This window comes from Mycteria americana, chromosome 7 (assembly GCF_035582795.1).
Source record: "Mycteria americana isolate JAX WOST 10 ecotype Jacksonville Zoo and Gardens chromosome 7, USCA_MyAme_1.0, whole genome shotgun sequence".
NCBI classification, from domain to species: Eukaryota; Metazoa; Chordata; class Aves; order Ciconiiformes; family Ciconiidae; genus Mycteria; species Mycteria americana.
In genome coordinates this window covers 50,619,190-50,646,615 of record NC_134371.1, presented here as the reverse complement: position 1 = coordinate 50,646,615, position 27,426 = coordinate 50,619,190, and the positions used below count along the sequence as shown (strand labels likewise).

At 40.9% G+C, this 27,426-nt stretch overlaps 2 protein-coding genes across 4 annotated transcripts in view; one reads left to right on the top strand and one right to left on the bottom strand.

The window, feature by feature from the left end:
• Positions 1-1,028: 1,028 nt before the first annotated feature.
• TECR (trans-2,3-enoyl-CoA reductase) lies at positions 1,029-26,338 on the top strand. 3 transcript variants are annotated; one of them, XR_012776592.1, is made up of 13 exons: positions 1,029-1,065; positions 11,696-11,746; positions 12,251-12,302; positions 12,639-12,683; positions 14,055-14,158; positions 16,200-16,315; positions 16,434-16,539; positions 21,056-21,128; positions 21,215-21,258; positions 22,662-22,719; positions 23,454-23,542; positions 24,421-24,547; positions 24,647-24,749. XR_012776592.1 is itself a non-coding variant. In XM_075508356.1 (13 exons), exons 1-13 carry the CDS (start codon positions 1,039-1,041, stop codon positions 24,772-24,774), a joined length of 939 nt encoding a protein of 312 aa, XP_075364471.1. In that variant the 5' UTR covers positions 1,029-1,038; the 3' UTR covers positions 24,775-26,338. The 3 variants fall into 3 exon arrangements, 2 of the variants coding, with proteins under 2 accessions (XP_075364471.1, XP_075364472.1); XM_075508356.1 differs by having other exon boundaries at positions 24,502-24,547; positions 24,647-26,338; XM_075508357.1 differs by lacking the exon at positions 24,421-24,547 and having other exon boundaries at positions 24,647-26,338.
• Positions 26,012-27,426, bottom strand: part of ABCA4 (ATP binding cassette subfamily A member 4) — a 76,479-nt gene continuing 75,064 nt past the window's right edge. The window contains exon 49 of the mRNA XM_075509156.1: positions 26,012-27,298. Within this exon, the coding sequence (XP_075365271.1) occupies positions 27,176-27,298 (123 nt within the window). The 3' untranslated portion in view covers positions 26,012-27,175. The remainder of the gene's footprint in view (positions 27,299-27,426) is intronic.

Here is a 27,426-nt window from a genome sequence, read left to right as displayed (position 1 = left end):
GCCGTCCAGACTCGTAGTCAGCTTGAGAGGGAGTGTACACCTCCAAACGCCTTCACAAGTTTGCCCATATTTACACTAGTAGTGAATTCTGTCCTGCTGGGTCTTTCTGATTGGCCTTCTGGCTTTCCAGCAGAGGCCTTTTCTTTTGGTGAAATTTATTCTTTGATATTTCATTTAAGTAGCTCTGATGGTTATAATTCTATGGAAGCAGGTTAAATCTGGGGGTGGCAGAAGGTTTCCAAACAGTGCATAGCATAAATCTTTCTGTCTAATGGAAATTTATGGCAGTGAAAAAGCAGCGTTGCTTTATAGCATTGTAGAATTTGCTGATATTTAATTACCGTAGCTCTAGAAAAAGGATATCGGGCAATGAAGACTGGTTGGAGGAAAAATAGTATCAGCCCCTGTGCTGCTTTGTGCCATGCATTTAATTCTCAGCAGCGGCAGGAACACATCACAGGAGAAGAAGGGATCTCAGCAGAGTCTTGTTGTCAGTCCAATCACCCCTGAAACGTACGGTAAACTATCAGAGAAAGGAAGGAGGATGTTTTGTAGCTCGTGCTCAGTTGTATTTTGGCAGGTTATCTCATTGAGCTACTTCAGGTCTGCAAAAAATACGAAACGCGATTGATTTCCTGCAGTAATTCTGGCATGTTCAAAGAGAAATAAAGTACCCCTTTGAATGAAATGCCACTGAATCGTCACTCAGGCGGTCGGTGAATATTACTCTTCTCTCCCAGCTTTTGCACACCGGGAGCCGCAGGACTTGGCTTGCGCGAGGTCCCGGCGGTCCCCCGCACTGCTGCAGACTGCCGGGGTACCGCTGCTGCCGTTGCACGGAATCGTTCCGGCCGCCGCCCAGCGCGCACCGCCGGGCAGCGGCCCGGGGCGGGGGGTCCGGGCGCCGCCTCCCCCGGCCCGGCGCCGCCGCCGGCAGCCCCCCCGCGGGGGCCGGGCGCCGCCTGATTGGCCGCAGCGCGGGGGCCCGGGGAAGGTGCCGCGGCGGCGGGAGGCGGCGCGGCGGCGGCAGCCCGCAGGATGGGCGGCAGAGCCGGCTTCTTCGAGGTGGGTGCGGGCGGCGCCGCGGGGCAGCGCGGGGGGCGGGCGGGGCGAGCCCGGGCCGGGCCCCGCAGCATCATGCCGCCGGCGGACGGGGCTGCCCGGGGTCCCGGCGGACTCCTCTCTCGTCCCTCTCCATCTGCATTGAAGCGGCGGGGAGCCGGAGCCGTCCGCTCCCGGGTCTGCCGAGGCCAGTGACCACCGCTGGACCGGGCGGAGGGAGCCGGGGGACACGCCGCTCGCCGGGGTTTCCTCGGGGCGAGGGGGCAGAAGCGGCCCCCGCCCGCCCCGTCCTTCCCTTCCCCGGGCACGTTCCCCTCGCCGCTCCTCTTCCCCGCGTCCCCGGTGGTCCTCGGACGTGGCCCCGGAGGAGTGGGGGAGGGCGTCCCCGAGCTCCAGGCGGGCTCTCGGCGGTCCGCGGAGGCGCCGGATCAATGGCTCCGGGCTCCCCGCGGATCCTCCCGAGGGCAGTGCCGCGGTCAGCCTGCCGGGGTGGCTCTGGCAGTGCATCCCAGCCGTAAGGAAAGAGCGACAGCGAGGAATGTTCTCGGCACCTTCTGTCCCCAACTTCTTGGAAGACCCTGCCGCCAGCCGCTGTGCACCTCGCCCAGAGCCGTCCCGCTCAGCCTTCCGGTCCGGTGCAGGCGTGCCCCCGGGCGGCAGCGCCTCCGGGGCGGCTCGGCGGCACGGAGCCGGCGAGGGAGTTGGTGCCCTGGCCGAGAGGACGGCTCCCAGCCCGGCTCCCCTCGGCGGCGCAGCGCAGCGCGCACCGGCCGGCGGGGAGGAGCGAGGGCGAGCGGTGCCCGCGGCCCCCGCCCCGGGCAGGTTCCCCCGGCCCTCTGCTAGCACGGTGCGTTCGAGTCTTGCGTGGGAAATAAAAAATAGCCAGACGGAGTTTAGTACAGTCAGCTCCTTGCGTGTAGAGAAAGAGCAGAGTAGCATGCGCCTGGGGAGCGTGAAGGGTAGCGTATCTCATCAACTTACATAAACAGCCACGCCAACTCTTTGTTAGAATTAATTAGGCTGGCTAATACAAAAATTCTGAAGAATGGCTCGTAGTACAAGAACAGGTCGGTACGAGCTAAATGGCAGCAATCCTGAATGTGTTTCTGCAGGCTTACACTTCAGTTTCTCCAGCACGACTCGCCTAAAAATGAATGCAATTCCTCCCCCCGTGCAAAATACAAAACAATTGTTGTTATAACGTTAACAGAATCTAAAACAATCTGAAAAGCAGCTGCTCCTCTAGTTACTTACCATGACCTAAAAGTTCAGATTTTGCTTTTCCATGCTATAAAAGTGTTTTGGACATCACTAACAATTCAGTAAAATAAGCTGTCTCTAGCTCTTGTGGGCCCGAGGTAGGCACTTGCACCGTGCCTTTTCCTCTGCAGTGTTGACTTCCCTGGTTTTTTAGGAAAAACAACCAAGCTTTTCACTGCCTCCTGCTTTTCTACCAGTGTCCCAAACTCTTGTGAGATCCAAATGCAGGAGCAGGCACATGTGTATTACCCTCCTGAATGTCTTCAGTCATTGTCTGGTCTGCAGGTTTGCTCTTCTGCCTTAGCCGTACTGAGTTTCTGAATAGTATTTGTTACTAGAAGACCTCAAAAGCATGGACATCATTATTTTCACCTGATTTTGCAGGCGGAGAAACACAAGAAAGTGCAAAGTTCTGCATCTTGCTAGGCAGAACAATAGCAGCAGATACAGGTCTTTGAGTCCTAAATCAAGATCCTGTGTCTAAGCAACACTAATCCAAACTCAGAATGCCTCATGAATTTACATGTCAGGCTTGTATGTCTTAGTCCTTTTCTCTTTACAGCAGATAATGGGTGGAGACAGATTTGCCTAGCTCATTCAGTGTGTCTGAGCTGACTCAGGGTGTAGGATGTGGACAAAGACAGCCTAGGTAGCACTGAGCAGTGCTGTTGCATATCACTTTCTGCACTGTTCTTCCCACTGATTTGCTTTCTGTTATAAATTAAATGGATTTGAATTCTGAATTGCATTTCCCCACCATGCATTCAAAACTGAGCTATCAAAAGAGAGAAAAGGTAAGTGCCCCACCTCTCCCAGTGCTTCCTGGGAGGGGGTGGAAATCTCTATTGGTGTTACAAACATTAGCATTTGCTGTCTGAGGTACTATATAGTTCTGCACTTTTCCCTGTACATCTCTAAACCATGTACCCTTTATTGCTCTTCTGTGATGCTTCCTTATAAGAATCACGAAGCACTTTACAATCATCAAACTGTTGCTGTCTGAATTTTTTAGAATATGACTGTTACAAGTTTAGCAGAGGTTTATTGGTGGAATATTTCTTCCTGTTTTGTTGAGTTTGTGCATTTGATCATGCTTAGTACACAATCAATTTCATAGGTTCCTGAGTATGTAGGAAGGTCCTCTCCCTTATCCAACAATAAAATTACTCTTTGGTGAACGGACGTACAAAAAGATGGGCAAGAACATCAGACTGACTGAAAGGGTTACCAGGCACTGGAACAGGCTCCCCACGGAAGTGGGGGAGTCACCATCCCTGGAGGTATTTAAAAGACAAGTCGATGTGGCACTTAGGGATGGGGTTTAGTGGTGGACTTGTCAGTACTAGGTTAATGGTTGGACTCGATGATCTTAAAGGTCTTTTCCAACCTAAACGATTCTATGATTCTCTGATTCTATGACTGTGAGTGCTAAGACACTGGCGGTTAATTCCCTCTCTTTTCTTTAGGAGAGTCTTTCTCAGTGCAGTTAAAGACAGAAACACTTAAAAAATGGGCAATATTGTATTAAAGTGACAATTAAGAGGCCAGTGAAAGGCAGATTCAGCTCTGGAAGGACCTTTAACTCCTTATTTGAATTGGCTGTGTTCAAACTTAGTACCAAGAATTATCAGCAACCACCTAATTAAGCCAAAGTATGCTGGACCTAATGGATGGACAGCAAAAAAAGCCAGAGTGGCTGAGTGATTTCCCTCTACATATGAGATGTCTGTATTAGACCTGACATGCAAAGTCAGGTTGCTGTACTTCTAGACCTATGTCTTGATGGCTGCCTCTACATTTCTTATTCTGTAATAATGCTAGAATAGGTCTTGTTTACTTCAGGTATTGGTACGTTTCTAATTTCACCTCAGCTTTTTTATCACTAGTAGCTCAGGAGAAGCTTAGCAACAACAACTACAGTTTAAAGAAATATGTGCATACCTGAAAGTAGTGCACCCGATATTTGGAGGAGATTCACCTCCGAAAATTTAGAGATTTATGATAGAGACTTGTATCTAGATAATTAATATTCTCTAGGAGTGCTCATTTCTCCAAACTGATTAGAGAACAACTCTTCTGACCTATTTTAGATGTGTTTCAGAGCTTATGATACAGTTTATCCTAAAAGTGCCTGCTTTTCTCCTTTCCGTACAAAGAATGTCTGTGTGACATGCTCAGATGTAAATGTCTGTAGTAGAGAGCTCTGAAGTTAGGCTAATGAATTCTACCCTTTCTTTCTACTTGATGGGTTTAGGTCTTCAAAAGCATTTCATATAAAGAAAATAGTATGGCGCTCTGACTTCCTAGAGGAAAGACACTTGAACAAATCCACTCATACTGTAGAAAATTAGTGTCGTAAGAGCCACGGTTGTACTTTTGCTTCCTTAGCTGGTTTGGATGGGAAGTGCTTTTTGTGAGCAGTGATAACCAAAAATGTTTTGGAGTCATCACTCCCTGAGGATAGATTGAACTGACATATGTGGTACAGTCTAAAAGCAATAATGTACTGGCCCCCCTTGCTGGCATTTAAAGTTTCTCCCCCTTCTGACTGTGATGAAAACCCTCTGAATGCAAGGGGGGGGATGACTGCTGCCTAGCTAGCATTGCTGAGATGTCACAGCTCCTGTTACAAAGGTTTCTCCCACTCAGAGCTATGCTGTCTCATACGTAATGAGCATCAAGTAAGAGCACTGAGAGCAAGTGCCAAAAGCAGGACTGCAGAGGATTTTAAGATTCTGTATCCTCCAAGAGTTGCCTGAACAAGACAAGGCCACATATGAGATATTTGAATGGTCATTTAAAGGGACACTGCTGAAAATTGCCCTGCTATTTGAAGACATCTGCTCTGTTTTCACAAGTAACACATAAGATTATTATCATAGAAAAAGATGAGACAATAGGGAAAAACATTCTCCCTTTCTCTTCCCTCACCACTTCTCCACGCACTTACCAGCACTTTCTACACTCAGTTGTGCTGCTTCACTTGAAAGACAGCAATTTGTCCTTTTTCTTTATGGAGCTTGAGAGAGAAACTTTTAATTTTGTATAGGAAAATATGATAGTAAAACATTACTTGGCAGGAAGTACCTGGAGCTACTCAGAATCTGAAAGCTGCGTTCGAAATCAAAAGTCATCTTATAGAAAAAATGATGGACTTCTTTGAAGTATATTTGAAAAATTTAATACAAATCTTGTGAGTTCACCTGTCGGTATAAGGGCTCCAACCTTCCCAGGGCTTCTAGTCTTCCTGCCCCATCACAAGACAGCAGACCCATCCTTGACACCTCTAGGTTAAAAAAAAGGAAAAAAATCTGTCTCTCTTCAGTCTCTTCAATTCCATGTCAAAAGCATACACTGGATGTACATTTTGACATCCATACACCAAATGATCCATGAAGAGTAGTAAAGGAACTATAGCTACTGAAGTTCAACATTGCAAATCACAGTGCTGATGCAAAGAAATGATTATGATTTCACAAAGAATTTGTAAACCTCTTCTACCTGAATATTGTAGTTGTAGAAACTAATCACCATAAACTAAAGCCCTGAGGCAATGAATACTCTCTTGCACATGGAAAAGGCTATGCAGTGGTATTGAAAAACCTGGATGTCTACTTAGTGTTGAGTCAAAGCTGGCTTAGGTTCTCAGATGGAGGCACTCCAGTCTGCTTCATAGTGACAGTGATACTCAGTGAATGATGTGACTCTTCAGTATGGCTGGGAAATTGGCAATGTGCGGCTCTGTGTTAGCCAGTGTAAGTAAATACCCACTGAGTCAGTATTAACTGGTTCCTTTCCCATCTTGTGTATCCTCCTGGAAGATGTAATGTTAGTAAAAGCTGGAAAGCTTTCACAGGCTTTCAAGAGCCAGAATTCACTGTGAAAGCACAAATCTCTAACAGCTCTTCCATTTTGTGAAAAATAAGCCAGCCTCCCACTCCAAGGGAATACACCTTCCTTTTCCTTCCTGACCATTCTTACATAGACTTATTTTATCTCCTGTCAATTATATAAATGGATTTGTCTTTCTGAAGGATGACCATTTGTAGCTCTACACCTGTTACCATCCTCAGGTCCAGGTCCACAAAACGACTTGGGCTTTGCCGTGCCTTCAGGTTCGGCACCCAGCTCCAAGAGTGGATATGACAATTTGGTTAAGGTGCCCAAATTTACTTCACTGTGTGGTATCCCAAAAGGCATCCACTGTAGGGAAATGCTGAACAGAATGACAATGGAAGGGACCAGTGCTTGAAGCAGCCCAGAGAGACAGGAATTCAGGATTTATCTTTGGTAGGAGACTGCCCTTTTCACTGGAATACACTCCTGTCCTCTCCTCTCCTGCCTGTACTTTTTGGTCTCTCTTGAATCCTTTCCTCCTTGCTTGTTGGCTCAAGCCACCCAAGCCTTCAATGGGAGGAGTGGGGAATGGCAGAAGTCTAAAGTAATTTTCCCACTTCCTGGCAGTGTGTCTAACCATTACATATAAAGCATGAAGAACTAGATCATCTCCTTTGCTGACAGTTTACTTTCATTCAGAAATAATCTAAATGTTGTGCATTGTGCTGACCTTGGGATAAAGATGCTTACTGGATCAAGGTCCTCGAGGATTTAGATGCAAGCATGCCTAACTAACGAATCTGAAACAGGTGGAAGAAATAAAAATGTACTGAGTTTCAGCACAGTTCAGATGGTGTTCTCATTGGCTTGCATAGGAGCAGAACTTAGGAAGCTGAAGAATAAGTACCTAGTGTGTGTCTTGTGAACCTTTAAATGTTAGACATCTAAATTCTACAAAAGTGAAATTCAATTGTAGAAAACCTTTTGAGTATGGGTGTCACTGTATCTCCTCTCTTTATACACAGTGAAATAATGTAATAAGATTCTAGTCTCATGAAATGTGAGCCAATTGCTTCAGAGAGGTAAGGCTTTAGTTATTTGGACTATTTACAGAATAAGGTATAGCACTCTGCAGGTAAGATGATGAAATTTCACTTTGTGGTTAAACATTTGCCTTGGTTCTGCTTTGGGAATTCCTCACGCAGCATGTGGCTAAGCTATGGAACTCCCTGCCTCAGGGCACTGCATGCAAAAAGTTTACACAGGTTTAAAAGGCAAGTGGATAAACTAATTGAGGAAAAATCCATGAAAAGCTATTAAATACAAAGGCAGCTCTTCTGGTGCAGGAAAATCGCAGTCTCTGTGTCTGTCTCCTCCCCTCCCCCCAGTCGCTACATTCTTGCCCTGTTTTATTACTTGTTCTGAGTCACCTGCTGCTGGCTGTATCAGAAAGAAAGATACCATTCTAGATGGATCCTTAGACTCATCCTCTGCAACAGTTTGTACATTCCTGTGCAAGGGAAACTTCAGACTGAAAGTCATTTGTAGCAGCAGCAGCAGCACAAACATAGTTTTCAGTGTAAGTACGCTTACAGCAATCTCCCTTTGGCTTAACTCTGTTGACTTCAGGAAAGTTATTCTTGATATGCCCTAGTGTGAGATCACACTCAGGCATGCTTACTCCCTTCAGGAAAAACACAGTATACCAGAAAAGTCTAAGGACATAGATAAAATGACTAATTCCCTAGGAAAAAGAAAATGTTTAGAAAGATTTAATTAGGACTGTGGCAACCACTGAATTTTTTTAGTGTTAAATTCAAGGAACCTGACTTATGTAAGCACTCTAATAGTTCAGGGAGAATTAATTCATTCTGCATTACTCTTTCTTGGACTAGTTGGTTCCTAGACTGTAAAATAAGCAATTTTTTTTACTGAGTAATTTCAAAAGAAATCAATACAATATATGCTTATGTCAGTGCTCACAAAATCTCACTCAGCTACAGTTTACTGAATCTGCTGAGTACAAATGGCTGCAAATAAAACTTCCAAGATGCACAGACATGATAAGTGTGTCAGTATTTCCATAATAGTTATCACATAATTTTTGAAGGTCTGTTGATCCTTAGCATTTGATATGGCTTTAAACTGCAGGAATTTGATCTACTATATTTTTGTAATCCTATTGAAGGGACACCGCATCTTAAAAATTGTTTTTTAAACACTGTTTGTTCAACTGTTCTTCCCCTATGAATAAACTTTTCCTGCTTTTATCTCCCCCTTTTATTTTCTGAATAAAAGTTTAACAGTTGAATGTACTTTTTTCTGCTTATATCGTATATTGATTACTCTTTGCCCTTGACCTGTTCTAAACAATAATAATCAAGAACTTTTCTGTTTTTAAAGACACTATCAATCTTTAATCCTTATGCACTAGAACAAATTTGGCTTCTAAACATTGAAGATATATATTTGTAGTCACTTATAAAAGAGTTTTAACATAGCTGTCTTGCACAAATCTGCCTATTGATTAAGTTCTACTCAAAGTAGTTTTAGAGAAGCTGCAATTTAAAATGCCTTTAAAAATTCACCAAATAAGTGGACTGTAAGTCATACTGCACCAGTGCAAGCCAACAGTCAGTGTCCTATTGTGCTAAATGCTTTGAAAACACATAGAAATTAAAGTTCTCTGAGCCAAACAATTTATGTTTGAAAGGGATGATGCCCAACAGTAAGTGTTCCAAGAACAAACTGCTGGGTATCTAAAAACTGTTGCCAACCAATACATTAACTGACTTGGTGCTGTGCCTGAAGACTGGAAACACTGTGTTCAGTGCTACGTGGGTTCATGTGACTGGCCATTATGTTCAGAAAAGATAACATTTCTTGCCTTGGATCAGGCTTTTCTGTCCCTTATGCAGGGAACATCTAAACACTGGGGGATGTTCTGATGCAGCTAAGAGGCTTGATAGTTAGAGGAAACAGTCACCTTGTTTTCACTGTGTCGTTGCACAACTTTCTATGGGCTGGAGTGGAATCTAAAGCTGTGTTCCTATGTCTGTCTTTCTGAAAAGGGAAGGAATGTTTGATATTTGCTTAGATCTTGAAAGTAACTGAAAGTAACTGAAATGTTTGAAGTTCAGGAATGGGTGTCCAAAAAAAAATACAGAAACATTGAATAATTTAGGTTGCAAGGGACTTCTGGAAGTCATGTAGTCCAACTCCTGCTCAAAGCAGATACAACTAGATCAAATGGCATTGGGTCTTGTCCAGTCCAGTTTTAAATACCTCCAAGGATGAAGGTTCCATGTCCTCTCTAGGTAACTTGTTCCAATGTTTGGCCAAGCTCATGGTGAAAAAATTTCCTTGTATCTGATTGGATTTTCCTGTGTTGCAACTGGTGTCCATTGCCTCTCACCGTTATCGCTGTGCACCTTCAAGAAGTCTGGATCCATCATCTCTATAGGCTCCCTTTAGGTATTTGAAGAAATGGGCCAGTACAGGCAGGTATGTCAGTTTGGCACTTCAAAGAGACATGCTGGAATGGAAACAAAGAACACTATAGAAGATCTTGGATGATTTGTTTGTTTGTTTTCCACACTGATTCCAAAAGTTCACAGAAGTACCTACATTTCTGTACAGCTGCTCCCATGAAAACCACAGAGCGAAAGAAAACGCTCTACAATTTTTAGTCTAGCCTTGTCCATAACGAGAATAACGCAGTTAAAAGAGCATAGGTGGCAGAAAGATATCCAAACCACTCTGTAATTGGCCTGGAGAAGATCTCTCCAATACAGCCACTGAAGGCCATAGACTAAAACTTCCCCTGGAGGATTCTGATCCAATATGTATATGCTGGGAGTGGGTATGGAACGGGAAGGAGACTGCTGAAGCTGTGGGCCCTGCTGCAGTCTGTACGGCAGCCCAGTGGTATTCATTGATACAAGAGCTTTGAGATACACTAAAGGTTTCGATAGCCCTTGTAGCAGCTCGGCATCAGAAGGGATAAAAAATGGTTTACAGCCCCCACAGTATTTGTTCTGTGGACTGCAAGAGTCAGAATTCTGTATTTCAAGAACACCTCTCTGGGAAGGGAATCCACTTAATTTGCTTTCCGATGGAGATGTCCCACAAACAGAGACGTTAAAACTTGAAATTTGTGTAATTTCAACTATAAAAATTTAAGGGAAAACACGATATCCCAATAATCTGTCACACATTCGTTACATATCACAAAGGAGGAAAAGTGCTTACCTCCCTTGATGTCCCACTTAGAGCTTACAATGCACAAGCAGAAAATATCACTGTGTTAGTATTCCTTGTGGAGATCAGATTTGATACTTCTGGCTGGAGCTGAAGTGCTCCATTGCTGCACCAATAGAGAAAGAACAATTTGGGACAAGTAAAAGAAGGAAATAAGATACTTTAAACAAGTGATCTCTTCAAAGCAACCCTATTAGAAAGATACTGGGCTGTGACTCCTATTTTTAGTAAGGAATCGTATTTAAAGTCTAATGTTAATCTATCCTCTTGGCCAGTTAATACCAAACATAATTAATGCTGGATGTTTATTTAAAAAAAAACCCAACAAACTCTTTTGGTACTAAGTAATGATAGTCCCAGTCATTTAGTGTGACAGATAAGCTTTGAACTTTCACTCGTAGCTACACCACAAAGTTCCATTACAAAGTGTTTGATGAGAACAAATGAAATTAAAACACTATCACTGTATTTTAGGTTTTGCTAGCCTGCTGCAACTGGGCTTTGAAACATCTGGGGACTTTTCTGCTTGGCTGTTGATTAAAATCATAACCTTTTGCCAAAGTGCCATTTGATCACAGAAATAAACTGCTCTTTCCTTTTCAGAGCTGTAGCTAAACCACTGTTTGGAAAATAAAATGCTAACATGTAGTTACTAATACGGGTGATCTGAGAGGCAAGAGTAACACTGAATATTCCTATAACAACCTTTGAAGGATTTGTGAAGTCCAAATCTTTAGCTGCATCTGTTCATTATGTCTGCCAATGTTTTCCACTCTCTTTACAATTCAAATACTCTGGGAACAATGCACATTAATCGTCAAGCTGTATGTACTCAGAATATTCACTTACATGCATATATATGCACGTCTAATTTTTTCCTCAAACTGTCTTTCTGGTTTTACAAACCATAAAAATTCTGTTCCATAGTGATTCCTGTGAAACTTCTCTATCCCTTATTTGTTCCTTTTGCTCTAGCATAAGAAAATACCCCAGGTCAATGTGTTTTGATCAATAAGTTAGCTACTTCTGCTTCTGAATATATCCAGGAAGACAACTGATTTGGGAAGAATATTCGTTTTTTGCAATTTGAGTCCTTTGAGAACCTGACTATGATTAAAGCTGTCTCTTGAGCACATCAGAAGTGTTTTCAACACAGTCCACAGATCAGAGAAAATCGGTGTCTCATTCTGAACAATGATTGTGAATTTGGGAATCAACTAAGAGTTTAGAGATTATTTAGCCAATAATTAGTACTTGTCATTTTGTGTCCTATCAGGTGGAAATCCTTGATTGGAAGACAAAGAAACAGCTATGCTTCCTAGATAAGGTAAAACAAAAATCTGTTTAAAATGCTAGTTGACTATTTGAAAATTACTAACTTTTCCTAAGTAAACTTAGTGTTTATGAAGGGTATTTCATCTCCTGATAGCCTTTCTTTGGCCACTGAAGAGGCAATGATTATGCACACTTCATACTGACTACAAAGTACTTCAACCCTTTTTCAGAAGGAGCTTTTGGGCAAAGAGAACAACTTCAGCTTCACTAAGATAGTGCCGGTTGTGCCTTACTCACTTATAGGCCATCAAACTGTCACTGCTGTGGTAGTAACTCTTGACGACTGCTAGAGAAGCTGCCTCTGAAACAGATGCTACAAATTGTCCTCCCTTTTTCCTGTAAGAAGTACTTTGGATCATCCATACCAATCCTAGCCATCTGTAAGAAAGTTATACCATTACATTGTTTAAGTCACATTTCTACTTGTATAGTCTTACACCTAGTAGTTGTCTTTCAAAATATGCATCTTACATATACAATATTTTTTGTTGCCTAGGTGGAACCAAATGCCACAATTAGGGAGATCAGATTGATGTTCCATAAATTATGTGAGTATAACTTTTGCAGCAGTTCACATCACATCAGAATATCCAGTATATAAATAGGAGAAAATTACATAATTTGAAACATGTGATGTACACACACATAATGCTAAGTAACCTGCACATGCATGTGATCACAGTGAGATTTCAGTATCATTTTTTTATACTATCCTGATACACCTTTGTATTTTTTCTGCTGCATAATTTCTCACAGATATTCATGTTGAATAAAGATTCCTAAAAATCTTTAACTAAATCTTATCTTGTTGTATTGCATTCATTATAATAGTGGATGATCTAAAACAAACATTGTATATCACACAATTCTGTATGGTCTTACAGATCCTCGGTGGTATCCAGCAAGGCAGTCGATAAAACTTGATCCAAGTAAGTACTTGTGAAGACTAGAGTAACAAAGCTTTGAGCAGGGGCCTGGCGTAAAAGGTGTACTTTGCATGGGTATTAGCTCTTAAGAATGAGTTTCCAGCTATGTTAATTAGCACTATGAAGGCTGAAGAGAATCCAGAACAAATGTAATTCTTTGAAAGTATTGAACAGAGTCCCACCCATGTGCCTGGTGCTTGGTAATTAACTCAGGAGTCTGCACATTGTTCCAATGCACTTTCTAACTACTGAGCACTTTTGCTTTCAAGACAGGCAGCACAGAATCTAGATACTGATTTCCCTTAGCTGCAGTGAAATGATCTCCACAGTGATGCTCAGCTGGGAGTGCTAAAAAGGGCTATGAGTTAGAGCTATCAATTCATATAATCCTCTGCTCTCAGGCAGGAATTACAGTTCTTTTGAGGTAAGCTAATGCAACACACATTGCCATGGATGTAGGATTTGCTGACAAAGCTGATGCCAGCTGGCTGACTTCATTAATGCAGTTGTAGGTATTGCTACTAGAAGCCTTTTAGTACATGGCCTGGGTGCACAAAAGAAAGTCTAATTGCCAAACTGTGTTAATTCATCTTAGCATTCAGTATAAAATGTAGCACTTTCTTCTTTTGCTTCCATTAAGCATCATTTTATTTAAACAGTCCCTTAAAAGTATGCTGGTGAAGATTAGTTCATTGTGTAGAATCTGTCCTTGGAAATCAGGCATATGAGTATCTTATTTCCTTCTTCAAAGATCTACCTTGTCAGACTCCTCCATGGACTTATGTTGTGAGACTTGCCATGAGAAAATGCTGGCCTTCTGGAGATTCCCCCAAATCTAGGCATTAAAAGCTTGAGTACTAGCTCAAGTCCTGTGGAATCACCTCCTAGCTGGTTGGTTGGGAAAAAAGGAGGCAATGAAAACCTCTGTAGGAGAGCCTTCCAATCTCAGCTTATCCTAGCTTCTGTTTGCCTGATGATGAGCAATGAGAAGAGGGGGAGAGAGAGGAGAGAGATGGAGGTGCAGCTGACTAGGAGGTCAGTGAACTATGTTAAAGGGCAGTGACCCATCAGCAAATTCTGCTGTGATGAAGCAGTGATGTAGCAGTGATGAAGCAAGTCTACTAGACTAGGCAGGCACACAGGATTGAGAATTCTCCTAACTGTCTTGGTGTGAATAGAGGATCCAGGCTTATATGTGATTACAGGGATAAATCAAAATTAAGTATAAACATTCTTAGTTTGTTTATTGAGATTCCAATAAACCCACGTCATGTCAAAGAATCTCACAGATTGGTTAAAGCACAATATAAAGCTAGCATGCTACCAAAGTTGACTTGAATTTCACTGAGATGTAATTACTTCTTTCCTTCTCAGAAGGAAAGTCCCTGAGGGATGAGGAAATCCTGCAGCACCTCCCTGTTGGCACAACTGCTACCTTATACTTTAAAGATTTAGGGCCACAGATAGGATGGACTACGGTGAGCTATGCTTCAAATCTGAGCCATTTTAATGGCTATTTTTCCATAATTAATCCTCACGTCACTTTTTGTCTCTCCAATATTTCTGCATGATGCCTGCTCTGATAGTGGATGCAGGCAATGAATCCTCATTGCTTCAGTTCATTTAATCAGGGAAAGCAGTAACAGAATATTCTGAATGCCTAGTTCCCTGGGAGAGCAGCAGTGGAAAACTTGCTGCAGGGTAGGTTGGCTCTACTGAACTAAGGTGCAGGTTCTCAAATGGATTTAGATGTCTACTGTAAAATCACTAGGAACTAGTTGTCTAAATGCCTTTGAGGACCTGGTTCACAGGGCCTGCGTAACTCTCCTGACAAAGATCAGGATTATACTCCTATGAGTTTGTCTTGCAAAGAGGCATGTGAGCAACTTCACGTGTCAGTAATTGAAGTGACTTCAGAAGAAAAATGCATTAAAGTAAGATCAGTTAGCTGTCTGCATGTGGCTGCATCCCAGGATGCTAGTGGCAGCCTAATGACAGCTGATAATTTCTGCAATGTGAGTAGCCATCCACAAAGACCTTGCGTATTTACTGTCTTAGCTCAAATGCAAATCCTGTCACAACTCACTCGGCAGGCAAGACAACACTGATGTTTATGCAGTGAGGTGACCAATGACCCTTTCAGTTCTTCAGAAGGTCCATGATGCACGTACTACCGTAGTTCTCATGAAAGAGCACAGCACGAAGGGAAAAGTACCCCGCAATTTAAAGGCACATTTACCATTTCTTAGCTATGAGACATTAATAAAATCTTGTGTTAAAGACAAACAGCAGACAACAGTCATAGGAGGTAAAATGAAAAAAAGTCAAGTGTTCTGCAAGACTGAATCTTCACATCATTACTTTGGATGCAATGCTGATAAATCAGGCAGCTATTACACAATCCAAAAAACAGTAAGACAGGCAAAACTTCTCATGGCAATGTAGACTCCAAGGCACATATGCATTAATATATACCAAAATACAATAGTGCAGAGTAACACCAGACTTCTGCCATTCCATAATCTTTCCCTCACATTCTGCTCTCCCTGCCCTTCAAGCTACTTTGTTCAAATATAAGTCAAGAAATACTTCAGTTTTATCAAATAAAACAGACAAACTTCTCATCTAAAATCAAATCCGATCTTCACCAGAGAAAATGCTGATTGCTGCAGAAGTCGATAACAGAACTTTTCTGAGTGTCAAGATAATTCTAAATACATTAGAAAACAGTGGTTGGCTTGTTGTTTTTTTGGCAGAAATACAATCAATTTCCCTTCTTTCCTCCATAAATGAGGTATGGGCCTACCTTCCTCACTTATAGAAGTGTGGAAAATTCAGCTGTTAACGTTTGGTCCAAAGTTAACTTTAATTTAAAGTGATGTTCCTAAGAAATACACACCTATCTGTAATGAAATCAAGTTAGATAATAGCTTATTTGGTTTCCTCTCTTTCTTTTTTTTTTTCTTTGTGTTCAAATTAAAGATTGTTTGAACATAGAATGAACTGATTGTTTCCCAGGACATCTGCTGTGCTAACTGTTCATACAGATGGGGTCACCTGTGAACACTTACAAGCTGTGTTTCCAGTTTAAACAAAATTCATGCATTAGAAACAAAGCTCCTCTTTTTCAAGATAAATTCTCCACCAAATTTCATTTTAACCCAAAATAAAGCAACAGTTTTTGAGGGCAAGAGGAGGGTGAGAGCTGTGTAAATGTAACATGCATGCATATTTATCATGATCTCTGGGCTGCCATGATTATCTTTTCATACCCATACTGTGTCAGCTGCACTGGCAATGGCTGTTTGTATGCATCTGAGGCAAATGCATTGCAAAACATTTACATGCATGTCTACCACTTTCATAGCCCAAGCCCAAACCTGCTATTCCCTCCCTGCCTCTCTAAATGCCATCCTGGGTCAGTGGAGATGTTTATCCCACTGCATTTGCTATCACAAAGAAACCAAAGCAAAACCACCACCTAATTCAGCTGTCTAATTATTTTCTCTCTTTTTGCAGGTATTTTTGATAGAATATACAGGTCCATTGTTCATCTATTTTCTGTTTTATTTCCGCATGCCTTTTGTCTATGGACTGGATGAGAGGTTTACATCAAGCCCGCATCCAGTAGTTAAGTAAGTCCGTTTGCAGGCTTGAGCAGTATTTCTTGTTAGCATTGTAGTCTTATTCCAAATGTCTTGCCACACTTGTTTTTTTAAGCACTCTTAAATGCTTTTGTCTTGCTGTTTCTAGCTTGGCATGTATCTGCCATTCTTTCCACTACATCAAAAGGTTGATTGAAACAGTATTTGTTCATCGGTTCTCCCATGGGACTATGCCACTGAGGAATATTGTGAAGGTAAATTGTGTCAGAATCTATCCATAGACCCCCTTACAAATCCAGCCTAGCCAACCCATGCTCTGCCTCTGTAGCACAGATTTTTTGGTGTGGCTTTTGTAGTAATGCACAGCAAATCTCACCCATAAATCTGTAGTTCTTTCAAAAGACTTCTTAATGTCGCGATTGTATAACCCACATGTTGCCATACTGTTATTCATGTTACAGTATTTTCATTGCTCTTTTAGAAGTTTAAATCTTCAGCATACCCTTCCTTTTCACTCAGCTAGCTCCTTGGGTGTGAAGTTTTTAGTAACAATGTTAACTTTTAAGGTAGCACAGGCAGGCACAATGTTGGGAGGGTTGATTTAAAAAAAAAATATCTACTTTTTGTAACAGTCATTTTACATATTTACCCCTAACACTCTCTTTGCTGTTAAGCAACTGTTAATTTACCTTTGATCCAGTGCAAAGAAGCTTGGTTGTTCTCCATCTTCTTCGCCCACAGGAGCACTCCCTAATGTTACCAGTGCTGCTGTGGCATAAGGCAGCTGTTGAGGTGCAGACCCCCTCTTTCCTAGATGTCTGCGAGGTAGTACAGTGGACTGCATGGTTAGGCATGGGCTGTAGCTATGTTACAAATGTTTGCAACAGAGTACACGCTGGTATTAAAAACTACACTTTGTACTCAGGAAGACAGGAGATTATAATCTACAACTGGAGAAGTGTATAGTATAGTATAGTATAGTCTCAGCATTTGGGTATTTACCATTTGGTATTTAGACAGTCCGTTGGAATTTGTGTTATGGCAGTGATACTCCTAGCACCTTGTGGCTAACTCCTTACAGCTGTGCAGTGGCTCTGGTAGTTCTGGTGATAGCTTCATGGTTTCTAAATGGAAGGAGGGTCTGAAGTTGAGCAGTGGCCCTCAGAAAGAATCCTCCCTAGCAATTTACTGTGTTTTCTGCAGGGGAAGAGTGCAGGGGTTGTTGATAGGCTAGCAGATCTCTTAAAGACTTGTTCTTGACACAGTAGTAGCTGATGCATGCTAAACAGCAGCTAAATGAGCAACTTTACCTTGAAAAAGGATCTGTACAGTGTGATAAATCTTCATTTTCTCACTGCCATCTCTGACAACTACTCGTTCCTTTCAGGCCATACAAACTGTTGTTGCTAACATTGACATTTGTACCAGTCATTCTGATCACTTCTACTTTTCCACCTTCTCAGGTTGGTGGTACTTGCTTTCATCTGTAAAGCTGCTCACAGTTGTTCTTCTACTTGCTTAGCAGTGCTTAGGTTTGATTTGCTTTTATAATTTCATTGACTTTGGTGGTGTTACTCCAAAATTGTGCCAGTGAGAAAAATATCACATCCTCTTCCCTTTTTTGTCTCACATACAGATGGTAGACAAAGCTTCTTACTTTAAGTGTTCAATCACATACATAGCAGATATAGATAGCTGATTTCCTAAGTGCAATAGAAAGCTACCTTTAACAAGAGACACTTCAGTTTCAATAAGCAGAGATCTGAGACAGGAATTGGTAAGATTTGTGAGTTTCATCCTTTGTTTACCAAATGGAAATAGGAATAAATGATGCCATAAAATGCTGCAGGGGTTCACCAAAAGCAGGTCACGCTATATTTTTTCTAAGATACATGATTTTTCTAGGCAATGGAAAGGTAGAATACCTGATTTATCTGGACTTAGTAAACAACTGTCTCAGGGTCAATAAGATAGGGATTAATACAAAAATGGTGTGGTGATAAAGGAACTAACTAAAGGAATGATGATTGTGGTTGTGCCAGAAAAGGATCTGTCAGACCTTTAATAGCAGGGAGGTACCAGCGGAATTCCTCAAAGATTAGTCTTATGACTGGTCTTACGGAACATTTTCATGGGTACAAAGAAGGGATATTGTTGCTTTCTATAAAAACATCCAGAGGAAAGAAAACACTAGACCTAAAGAAATACCATTTAAACCAGAAGCCAATGTAAGGAGACAAACAGAAGGGTACATGCTGGTCATGAATAAACATGGGCAGAAATAAGTCATGGGCATTAAGAAATAGTTTTGATCATCACAGGGATCGTCAACTGGAGCAGACAAGACAAAAGTCCTAACCATAACTTTGTAAACTTAGGAATAATTTATTTATGGGAACCCTGCAATACCTGAACTTGATCCACAAAATCTTTTACAAGAGATTGTTGTAAAGCTTTATTATTCACCTGAAATATGAAAGATTCACAGAAACAATTTCTTTCTTTCAACTGAGTTTATGAAGTCTGCATATACTCTGCTGTTCCTATGTGAACCTCACTGGCAGCTTTTGTATGAGCAATAAGGCTTCTAGTGGCAGCTGGATATTTGTAGTGTCACCGCTAAGGACCTTAGCAGTGGCAGACTCCACTCATCTTAAAGCTCCTTTTCTTATAACTGCAGAATACTTTTGCAGTAAATCATGTTCTTTGGATGAATAGTACTTGTTCAGTTTAATTACAGCATGTATTGTTCGGAGCTGAGCCATGCTAATTTATTTATCTAATTTTACTTTACTGAAATCCATTGCCATATCATCCATCCTGTGCCAAGCCCCAAAGTTAGGGAAAGGTTTTTCATAAGATGCCATTCCAAGATTGCAAGAAACTGTTTCCACCTAAGTTTGTACAGCAGTTAGTAAATTGTAAGTGATGGTGGAAGAAGCTAGTGTTAGGGAGGAAGCAGTAGTTTATGGATAGGACACAAACTAGATTGTTCCTCAGTGGAGTCATTCTTCTGGCTCTGATGCTTTTCCTGGGGAAAAGGGAAGTTGTCACAGGGAAGTAACAGGGAGGTTACTTAATCTCTCTGCCCTTTTGTCCCACCTGATCTGTAATTATTGGTTAATAATTTTCTCTTTCTTATCAGTTATCTATTAATATATAATCTCAGAGCAAGAACATATTATGTGCATACCCAAAAGGGTGTCCATTTTGTCTGAGATCTCTGGGCACTTCAGTGGTTCAATTAACTCTGAAAAGAAAGTGGAAATGTAACAATGTTTGATACAACTGCTTGCAGCAGATGGGTGGCTTACCTTTCACCACCATTTTCAGAAAAATGCACCATCAGACACTGCAGTCAGCTAGTGTGGGTTGCAGATGCTGAGGTAATCACTTTTGGGGGTATTATTGCTAGAAATGCAGTTCTGGTATATATAGGGGGGAAAGGCTGCAAAATTCAAAGCCAAAAAAAAAGTTAAACCAGTCAGGACAGGAAAGAATGCAGCCTTGGATAAGAATTTTGGCTGCGTGAGCAGGAAAGGAAAGCTGTGAGGGAGAAAGCAGAAAGACCTAGAAATGTCTAAGGTACGCGAACCTACTGGAAGGCCAAGGAAAAAGCATCACGAGAAAGAGTAACAGGATCAGTGTTTTACTCAAGAGTGAAAATAGGAGGGAAGGAAAGATAAGGGGAAGGAAAAGAACAGGAGAAGTGGTGAAAGGAAGATAAAGAGCTCAGTTTTGGTCTTGCTGAAGTCCAGGTGATAAGCAAACATGCCCTAAACCACTAAAAACTGAGGCACTAGGTTTGATAAAGGAAGAAATCTCAACTGATGAGAGGCAAATTTATGAGTTGTCGACAAGGGTTAAAGTCTGTCTGCAAGAGAATGGCACCTAGAGGTAAGAACATAGAGGAAGAAGAGAAATGGGCCAAGAAAGGGCCTCTCTCCTACCTACAGATATATAAGGAGGGAGAAGATAACCTGTCACCAAGATACTGAAGCAGCAATGAGTGTCAGAAGAAAAACCACAAGAGGCAGGGCCAGGAAAACCAAACAAGAGGTAGAGATTGTAATTGTAAGTAGTTTTTTTCATGGATGAAGCCTGTGAACAAGCTCTGAGATTGGTCAGGAATGAGTCAGTACAGCCATTAGTGGCAGCTATATTATGAAAGTTTAGAGAATGGAAGGTGGATCACAGAAAGCCAAGGGCAGCAGCAGAAGGGACAAACTAAAGGTATTGCAGTGACAGGGCAGAGGAAAGCGTCAGGCATGATGACTTTAGGTAGGAAAAGTTAAAGCATGGGAAAGAAAGAAAACTGATGGGGTGAAGGAAAAGAGGAAGGGCAAGAGATTGGGCAATACAAAGTAATAACAAGGGAAGAGAGCACAGTGCCTAAATCTTGTTTTACAAAGTCTCAAGGGTTAGCAAAACAAGTCTCTCTTTAACATACAGTCAGTATGGCACTTCATCTTTGGCAAATGGCTTGCCAGACAAGATAAATTTGCTTTCAATAGTATGATCATACTTTCTAAACGGTTTATAAACTTAAAAGTTCCAAGATATTTGAGAGGAAATCTTATTCTATGAGCACTACTTCCTTCCTGTTACTTCCTGTTGTCTGCTCCCACCTTACCACACTTAGTATTGTAATTTTTGTTGTATTATCAGCAACTTGAAGGATCAGACCAATTAATTGTTATCAGCGGTCCTTGCAGTGCATACTGGCCTAGAGGATTGTACTAAAACAAAGAAAAATTCGCTGTTTTTCAGAACTGCTTGTATTACTGGGGATTTGCAGCTTGGCTTGCTTATTACATCAATCATCCTCTTTACACTCCTCCTTGTAAGTAGCAAAACAACCCTCAATATGATTTAAGTACTTATGTGTTTGTATATTAGTACTAATTACATGTAAACTTTTTTTTATAGCTTATGGGAAAAAACAGATAAATTCTGCTGTGATCATGTTTCTGGTAGGTTTGTTGATCTTTTTATAAAAAATGCTAAAACGTGTTGCTTTATTTCTTATGTTGTATAAGTGGAGGAGTGAGTAGGATAAGCAGATACTTAAAACTTGAACACTTGGGACGTACTACTAAAGCTGACCACTTGCATGCAGAACAGATAAATCTGTCAGTTTTTAATGTGATCTTGTACACAAGGGAAGATTTTCATACAGTATCCATTCCAACGCTGGGATACTTATCTGCTGGGATGATCTCTCATAATCTTTAAAAGAATCCTGGAACTACCAGTTTGTGACACTGTTTAAAAGCCAGTGAGTTTGTTTTGTGAACTGTTTATTGAGTGTTAAGAATCACAACAGATCATAAAACTCAGAGAACTGGCCAACTAAGAACGTATGTTGCTGATAATTTCCAGGGATAGAGGTTCATTTTGGTGGGCTTCAGAAATTTTTTACAGCTTTCCTTATGAAGCAAAATTCTTAAGTCACTGTCTGTTCATTCTCACAGTTCCTAGGAACCTTTCATACATACAGAAGCAACATTAGTCTAGCCAACAAAGATGTACCCATTTTTCCTATGTATGCGTAACTTGTTTAGAACATCAGCTGTTCACTTGCTTTGAGAAACTAATCATCAGTCACTCCAGGATCTCAAAGCAGCTTCCCAGTATGAAAATTCTGCGAGTTCATAATCTATTTCCATTTTATAGAGAGACTACGTAACTGAAAGCACAGAGCTGGGAATAAAACTCAGGAGCTCTGACCACCAGTCATTTGCTTTAATAGTTATGGTTTGCAGACACTGGAGACTGTCCATAATCATATAAATGGGTCATTTCAATACACTTTCTGCATAATTGATTGGGGAAGCATTATTTAAAACCAGTGGAGGAAGCTAGGTCAATTATATTTTATGACTCATATCAATTATACTCTAGAGAAGAAAACTTACTTAGAGTCCAACACGTATCTTCTTTGGGATTTTAATAACTTTTAAGAAACCAAAACTATCCAAATCAATTTTTGGGTGTTTTTAAAGACATAAGAATAACCAAAAGATAAAGCAAGTATCTCCTGGATTTACTTTTATCCCCTTTGGTTTATTGCCTTTAGACCTCATGAGGCTTATATGTAAGTAGTAAATTTGATCTTTTGGACACTGAGTCCACATTTGCTGGCAAATATCATAAATATATTACACAGTATAATATGGACTCATGTTTGAACAAAGACATTCCATCCTCCTGTCAGACAGCAATCTTGGTTAAGGATATTTATTATGTTTATAATAGATTCTTTTTCTTTTCTTTTTTTTTTTTTTTTTAAAGAAGTACTCCAGGAAATAACAAAAGGAAGAATAGTAAATAGAAGGGAAGCACAGTTTTAATTCTGTCATGCTTTTTCTTGCAGCTGTGTGAAGCTGGAAATTTTTCCATTCATGTTGCACTCAGTGACCTCCGGAGAAACGGTAAAAATTGCATTATCTTTTTTTCACTTTTGCGCAGCCATTCAGTACTTCTGTAGTTACTCTGCCTCATGAAAGACCTGATCCTGGAGGGCATTGATACCCGCCAGCTAACTGCTGTGGGAGCGCAGGTTGCTCACCACTGTAAAGACTGGATCCTAGGGGAGATCAGACAGTGCAAGGCATCCAACACCAGACTGTTAAACAGAACTTCTTATCTTACTGCAGTTTTTATTGGTTAGGGCCAGGTTGTGTTGGGGCAAGCAGTTACATTAGTTACGCTGGTAGTGCAAAAGGAAACAGTGCTCATATAAGCTATGCTTTGGTGAGCAAGGGAAAGTAATTTCACTGGCTTCTACAGTGGGCACGAGATCTCTGTGCAGGCCAGGGTTCCTTGGGCATGAGCCAAATATCTTACAGCTATGAACTATGACTGCTAAAATCCCATTCTGTGACAATCTAACAAGACTTTAACTTCTAAATCTAAAACTTGAGGTACCTCTTCTTACAGGAGTGACTGTGATCAAAGGCATATGTAGATGACTTTGTAATGCCTGGAACATTTCCTCACAGTTATCCTATTCCTTCTTGCGGGTCCAGAGGACATCCTGTTTTCCCACATCCTGCTTGTCCTCTGACAGTGAAGAGACACAGGAGTAGGCAGATTCGGGTTGTCTTTATAGGAAACAATATATTTAGGAGTGTGAATATTTTGTGATTTGTTTTCTAATCTATAGGATCCAAAATCCGTAAGATCCCATATCCAACAAAGAATCCTTTCACATGGCTGTTTTTCTTTGTATCTTGCCCTAACTATACATATGAGGTATGTATTTTCAAACAAGATGTTAAGATTTTAGTTTTGCTGAATATATTTTCATTTCTTTTGGAATGTTAAACATGGAAGAGACCTCTGAAACAGTTCAGCTCAATACATTTCCCCTCCTCCCTTAAACCCCAAGAAATCAGATTACAGACGGGAACTTGTCTGTTCTTCCCCTCCTCCCTTGAGGCAGTATTTGCAGGCCTAATCTTAAACAGACAGCCCAGACCCTGGGCCTATGCTTCAGTGTGGCTGCTAGACAAGACAAAGATACACTTTAAAGCATGAGGGGATGGGGGCATCTGGTGGATTTATAATATAAGAGAGCCCAGGAATATCACAGTACGCAGGAGGATACGGGGCAGACGAATAGAAGATATTGTGGTAGAGAAACTAGGAAATAGGCCCAAGTCTTCTTCCCCATTTTCTTAAGTTACATAGTTGCTTGTGTTGGTGGTGACTGCTTTAGAAGCTTGAATCAGTTTATTGCTTCATATTCCTTAATCAGGAGCCAAACTCCTGACTCAGTTCAAAAGCAGTTAAAACAGTGGAACTCAGTGTAAAATTCACTTTTGTACAGGACGACAGCATCAGGTTTTAACTTCAGTGGAAATTAACAGATGTTAATGAGAACAGCATTTGGCCTCAGACTATAGGAAGTTACCATTCCTAGCATTGATGGAGGTGTGACAAATACATATTAGGCAGAGAAATGGAAAGGATACTATGTTGTAATGCTTAAAATTTTGTCATGATAGCTATGGAAGCCAATGCAAAGGTTTTGTTTGTGATAATAAGGCGCTGTTCACCTTTTTGGCTAAAGGTTATTAACACTAGAAATTGATCTGGCTGACCTTGGCTTTTTTATTTACCTGTACTAGGACAAGGTTGTTTTTGATCAATAGAGACATAAATGCAAATGCTGTCACCAGAAATATTTTAAATTTCCTTGGCCAAAACAGGTGGGGACCTGGATCAGTTTCACTATCATGACTCAGTGTGTTCCAGGTGAGTAATGTTTTGGTACTTCACCCTGAAGTGATGTCAGCAACAAGAGTGTGTTTTTAATCTGATAATGAAATGTATCTTTTCCTCCCTTCCTTCCAGTGGGGCTGTTCACCTTGCTTTGCTTCATTCAGATGACAATCTGGGCAAAGGATAAACACTGCACCTACCTACGAGAATTCAAGGATTATCCAAGTCTTCGAATGCCAATTATTCCCTTTTTGTTGTAAGAAAAAAAGGTTTAATTTGAATATTGCACAGAACTTCAAGAAGAAAAAGCTCATAAACCTCCTGCCAAATAAGTGAATTAATTTAAAGGATTTTGGTGCATGTTGAATCTCCACTGCTGAGGGAAACTGTATGCACTTGAAAGCTACACTTCCTCACATTCAAGAATTCTCAACTCAGAAGCACCTTCAAAAAATAAGGCTTCATTGCACAGCTGGTAGTCAAAAGCCCCTACAGCTCACTGTAACCTGATTGACTTAGATTTTCCTGATCTAGTCTATTTAGATTGATGGATCAGAGATACTGAGAAGTCTGTGCTGAAAAGCGGCTCCAAATTTAGCAGTGGCATTCTGCAAGATATAAGTAGATTGGAACGAGGACATACCAGCTAACTACTAGAGAGCTCAGCTCAGCCAGCATGGCCAGCTGGCCTGAAGACAGTTGCATGATCTGCCGCCTTTGACTTGAAGAAGAGAGTATGCTGCGTGGAGGCAGGTGCTTTATAACAAATAACATTACCAAAGAATATGAATGATTCCTGGAATAAAGAAATAGGCAATATCTCAAATACCTGATTTGGGTCTAACCCCTAATTTGCCAAAAGACGTATTCGTAGTATTTGTGGATGTAACATCCTGCGTTGTTGGTTTTTTTTGTTTGTTTTTAATCTTCTTCATTAGTAAATTGCATACTAGTAAATAAGGTTCAGAAGATCTATCCTATATCTGTGATATTTAGCCTGTTTTCATATAGCAAGTCCTTATGATACTAAAGGACCTTTTACCTAGCATTTTATGTCAACATTCTCTGAATAATTTTTAATACACTTTGTAAATACATGAAGTGACTACTAGTCCTCAGAATGCTAGCTCCCTTCTTATTTTCAGAGCCAGGGAGAAAAATCAGCTACATTTTGGACTTCCTGTGTTTTCTTTTTCACAAGATGTTCAGTGGGACTTAGTTGGGTTTTGTGCAAATCTAGTAAAAAAAGACTATTGCAATCTAGCTGAACGACATTTTTAAGAAGCTATTTTAGAATATGAAGAGAATGAGTAGATACTGTTTTGTTTCATGATTAATTTATTTATCTATAATGGATGTATAGAAAGATTTTTGCAACTATTTGTAAGGGTGAAATATGCAATAAATTCTAGACTATATTTTGAAATCAGTTGAAATAATTATGGCAACAGAAGAAGACTACAGCTGGTTGCTGAAGTTTTGTAATATTTTGTACAGTAAAAAGCAAGAATGTCCTTATATATTAAAAAAAAAAATCTACATCAATTGAAGAAAAAAACCTAACAAAGCAAAAATACATGACCCAGATTTTATTTCTGTATAACATGTCTTAGAGAAGATTTCTTAGAAATGGTTAGATCTGGTAGATAACTGAAGCAATACATCATTATGAATTTGTTTTCAGTATTGTTATTTTCCACTAGTTTAACTGTGAACCAGAGAAAAGAGCTAAATGTCAAATGATTTCCCACTGAGTGCAGTGTGGAGTACAAGCAGGTTGAAATTTTCCTTCTGAGCACAGAGAAAGCACATACCCTATTCACACTTTACACCCACTTAAGGTCTAGTCACAGGAAAGAAGAAAAATTTGATCTTGTTTAATAACAAAGATATCTTTCCAGGCCTCCATGAGAAAACAAAACTTTTGGCGGATTTGGACATATTCTCTTTCCTTTTAATCTCCATTTTGACATTCTGCTTCTATTCAAGAAACTTGAAGATGACTATGCGATCATTTTCATTAAGTTGTTGGGTTTTTTTAAAGCAAATTTCTTGCCTGGATCTGAGATCTGAATTAATTCTTCCCATTCTTGCTGAGACAACTGTCTGTTTTCACTGGCAGCCTCGTGAGACAGTGAAGCAGTCTCCCAGCACTAGCCCCATTCAGCCAGCACTGATGTTCTGACCTTGGTATACCTGTGTACTCAGGATGGCAGGAATCCACTTCTAAGCTGGGCAATGCTCTCTGCCTTGGGACCTGTCTGCTGGCTGGTAGCAACTGACTTCAGAGTTAAAACAAAAAAAACCTACCAGCCTGAAAGGACCAGATAGAGAAACTGTCTTTAATGCTCTTTACATGTCAACAAGGAGGAATGAGACTTCTCTTCTTGTATCTTATAAGGAACTTTACATTACAGGAAGATTTTGTTCTATAGCAAGGACCTGCCTTTCCTTTGACACTTTCAGCATGTAGTGTTCCTGGTAGAGCAGTAGAATTTGACTGTTGCTAGGGCTGTTGCTGTTGTGAGCACAGTGCTCAAAGATGCAAAAAAAATCAGTATAATACTGAGTGCGAGAATCTTTGTTTTACCCTTGTACTGCTCTGGTATGGCACATCTTTGCACTGTGCACACTCTAAGCGGTAGTGACTGTAGGAATAGTCTATGCAGCTGCTTGCTGATGCAAAGCAGGGGACACCTTTGCTTCTCGGCTGGCTCCAGCTGCACGGGGATGCAAAGGAATTTCCTCATCCTCCATCTGCTGTTTAGCAAAGTTCACAAAAACCTGTGTGAGGAAAGCAGAAAATGTCACCATCTCATCCACTGAAATGAGTTAGTGGAATGTCTCTGTACATTTGCATCCTCTTGGCCTCTCTGCAGGGAAGAGACAGAAAGGGGAATCCATAGACATGA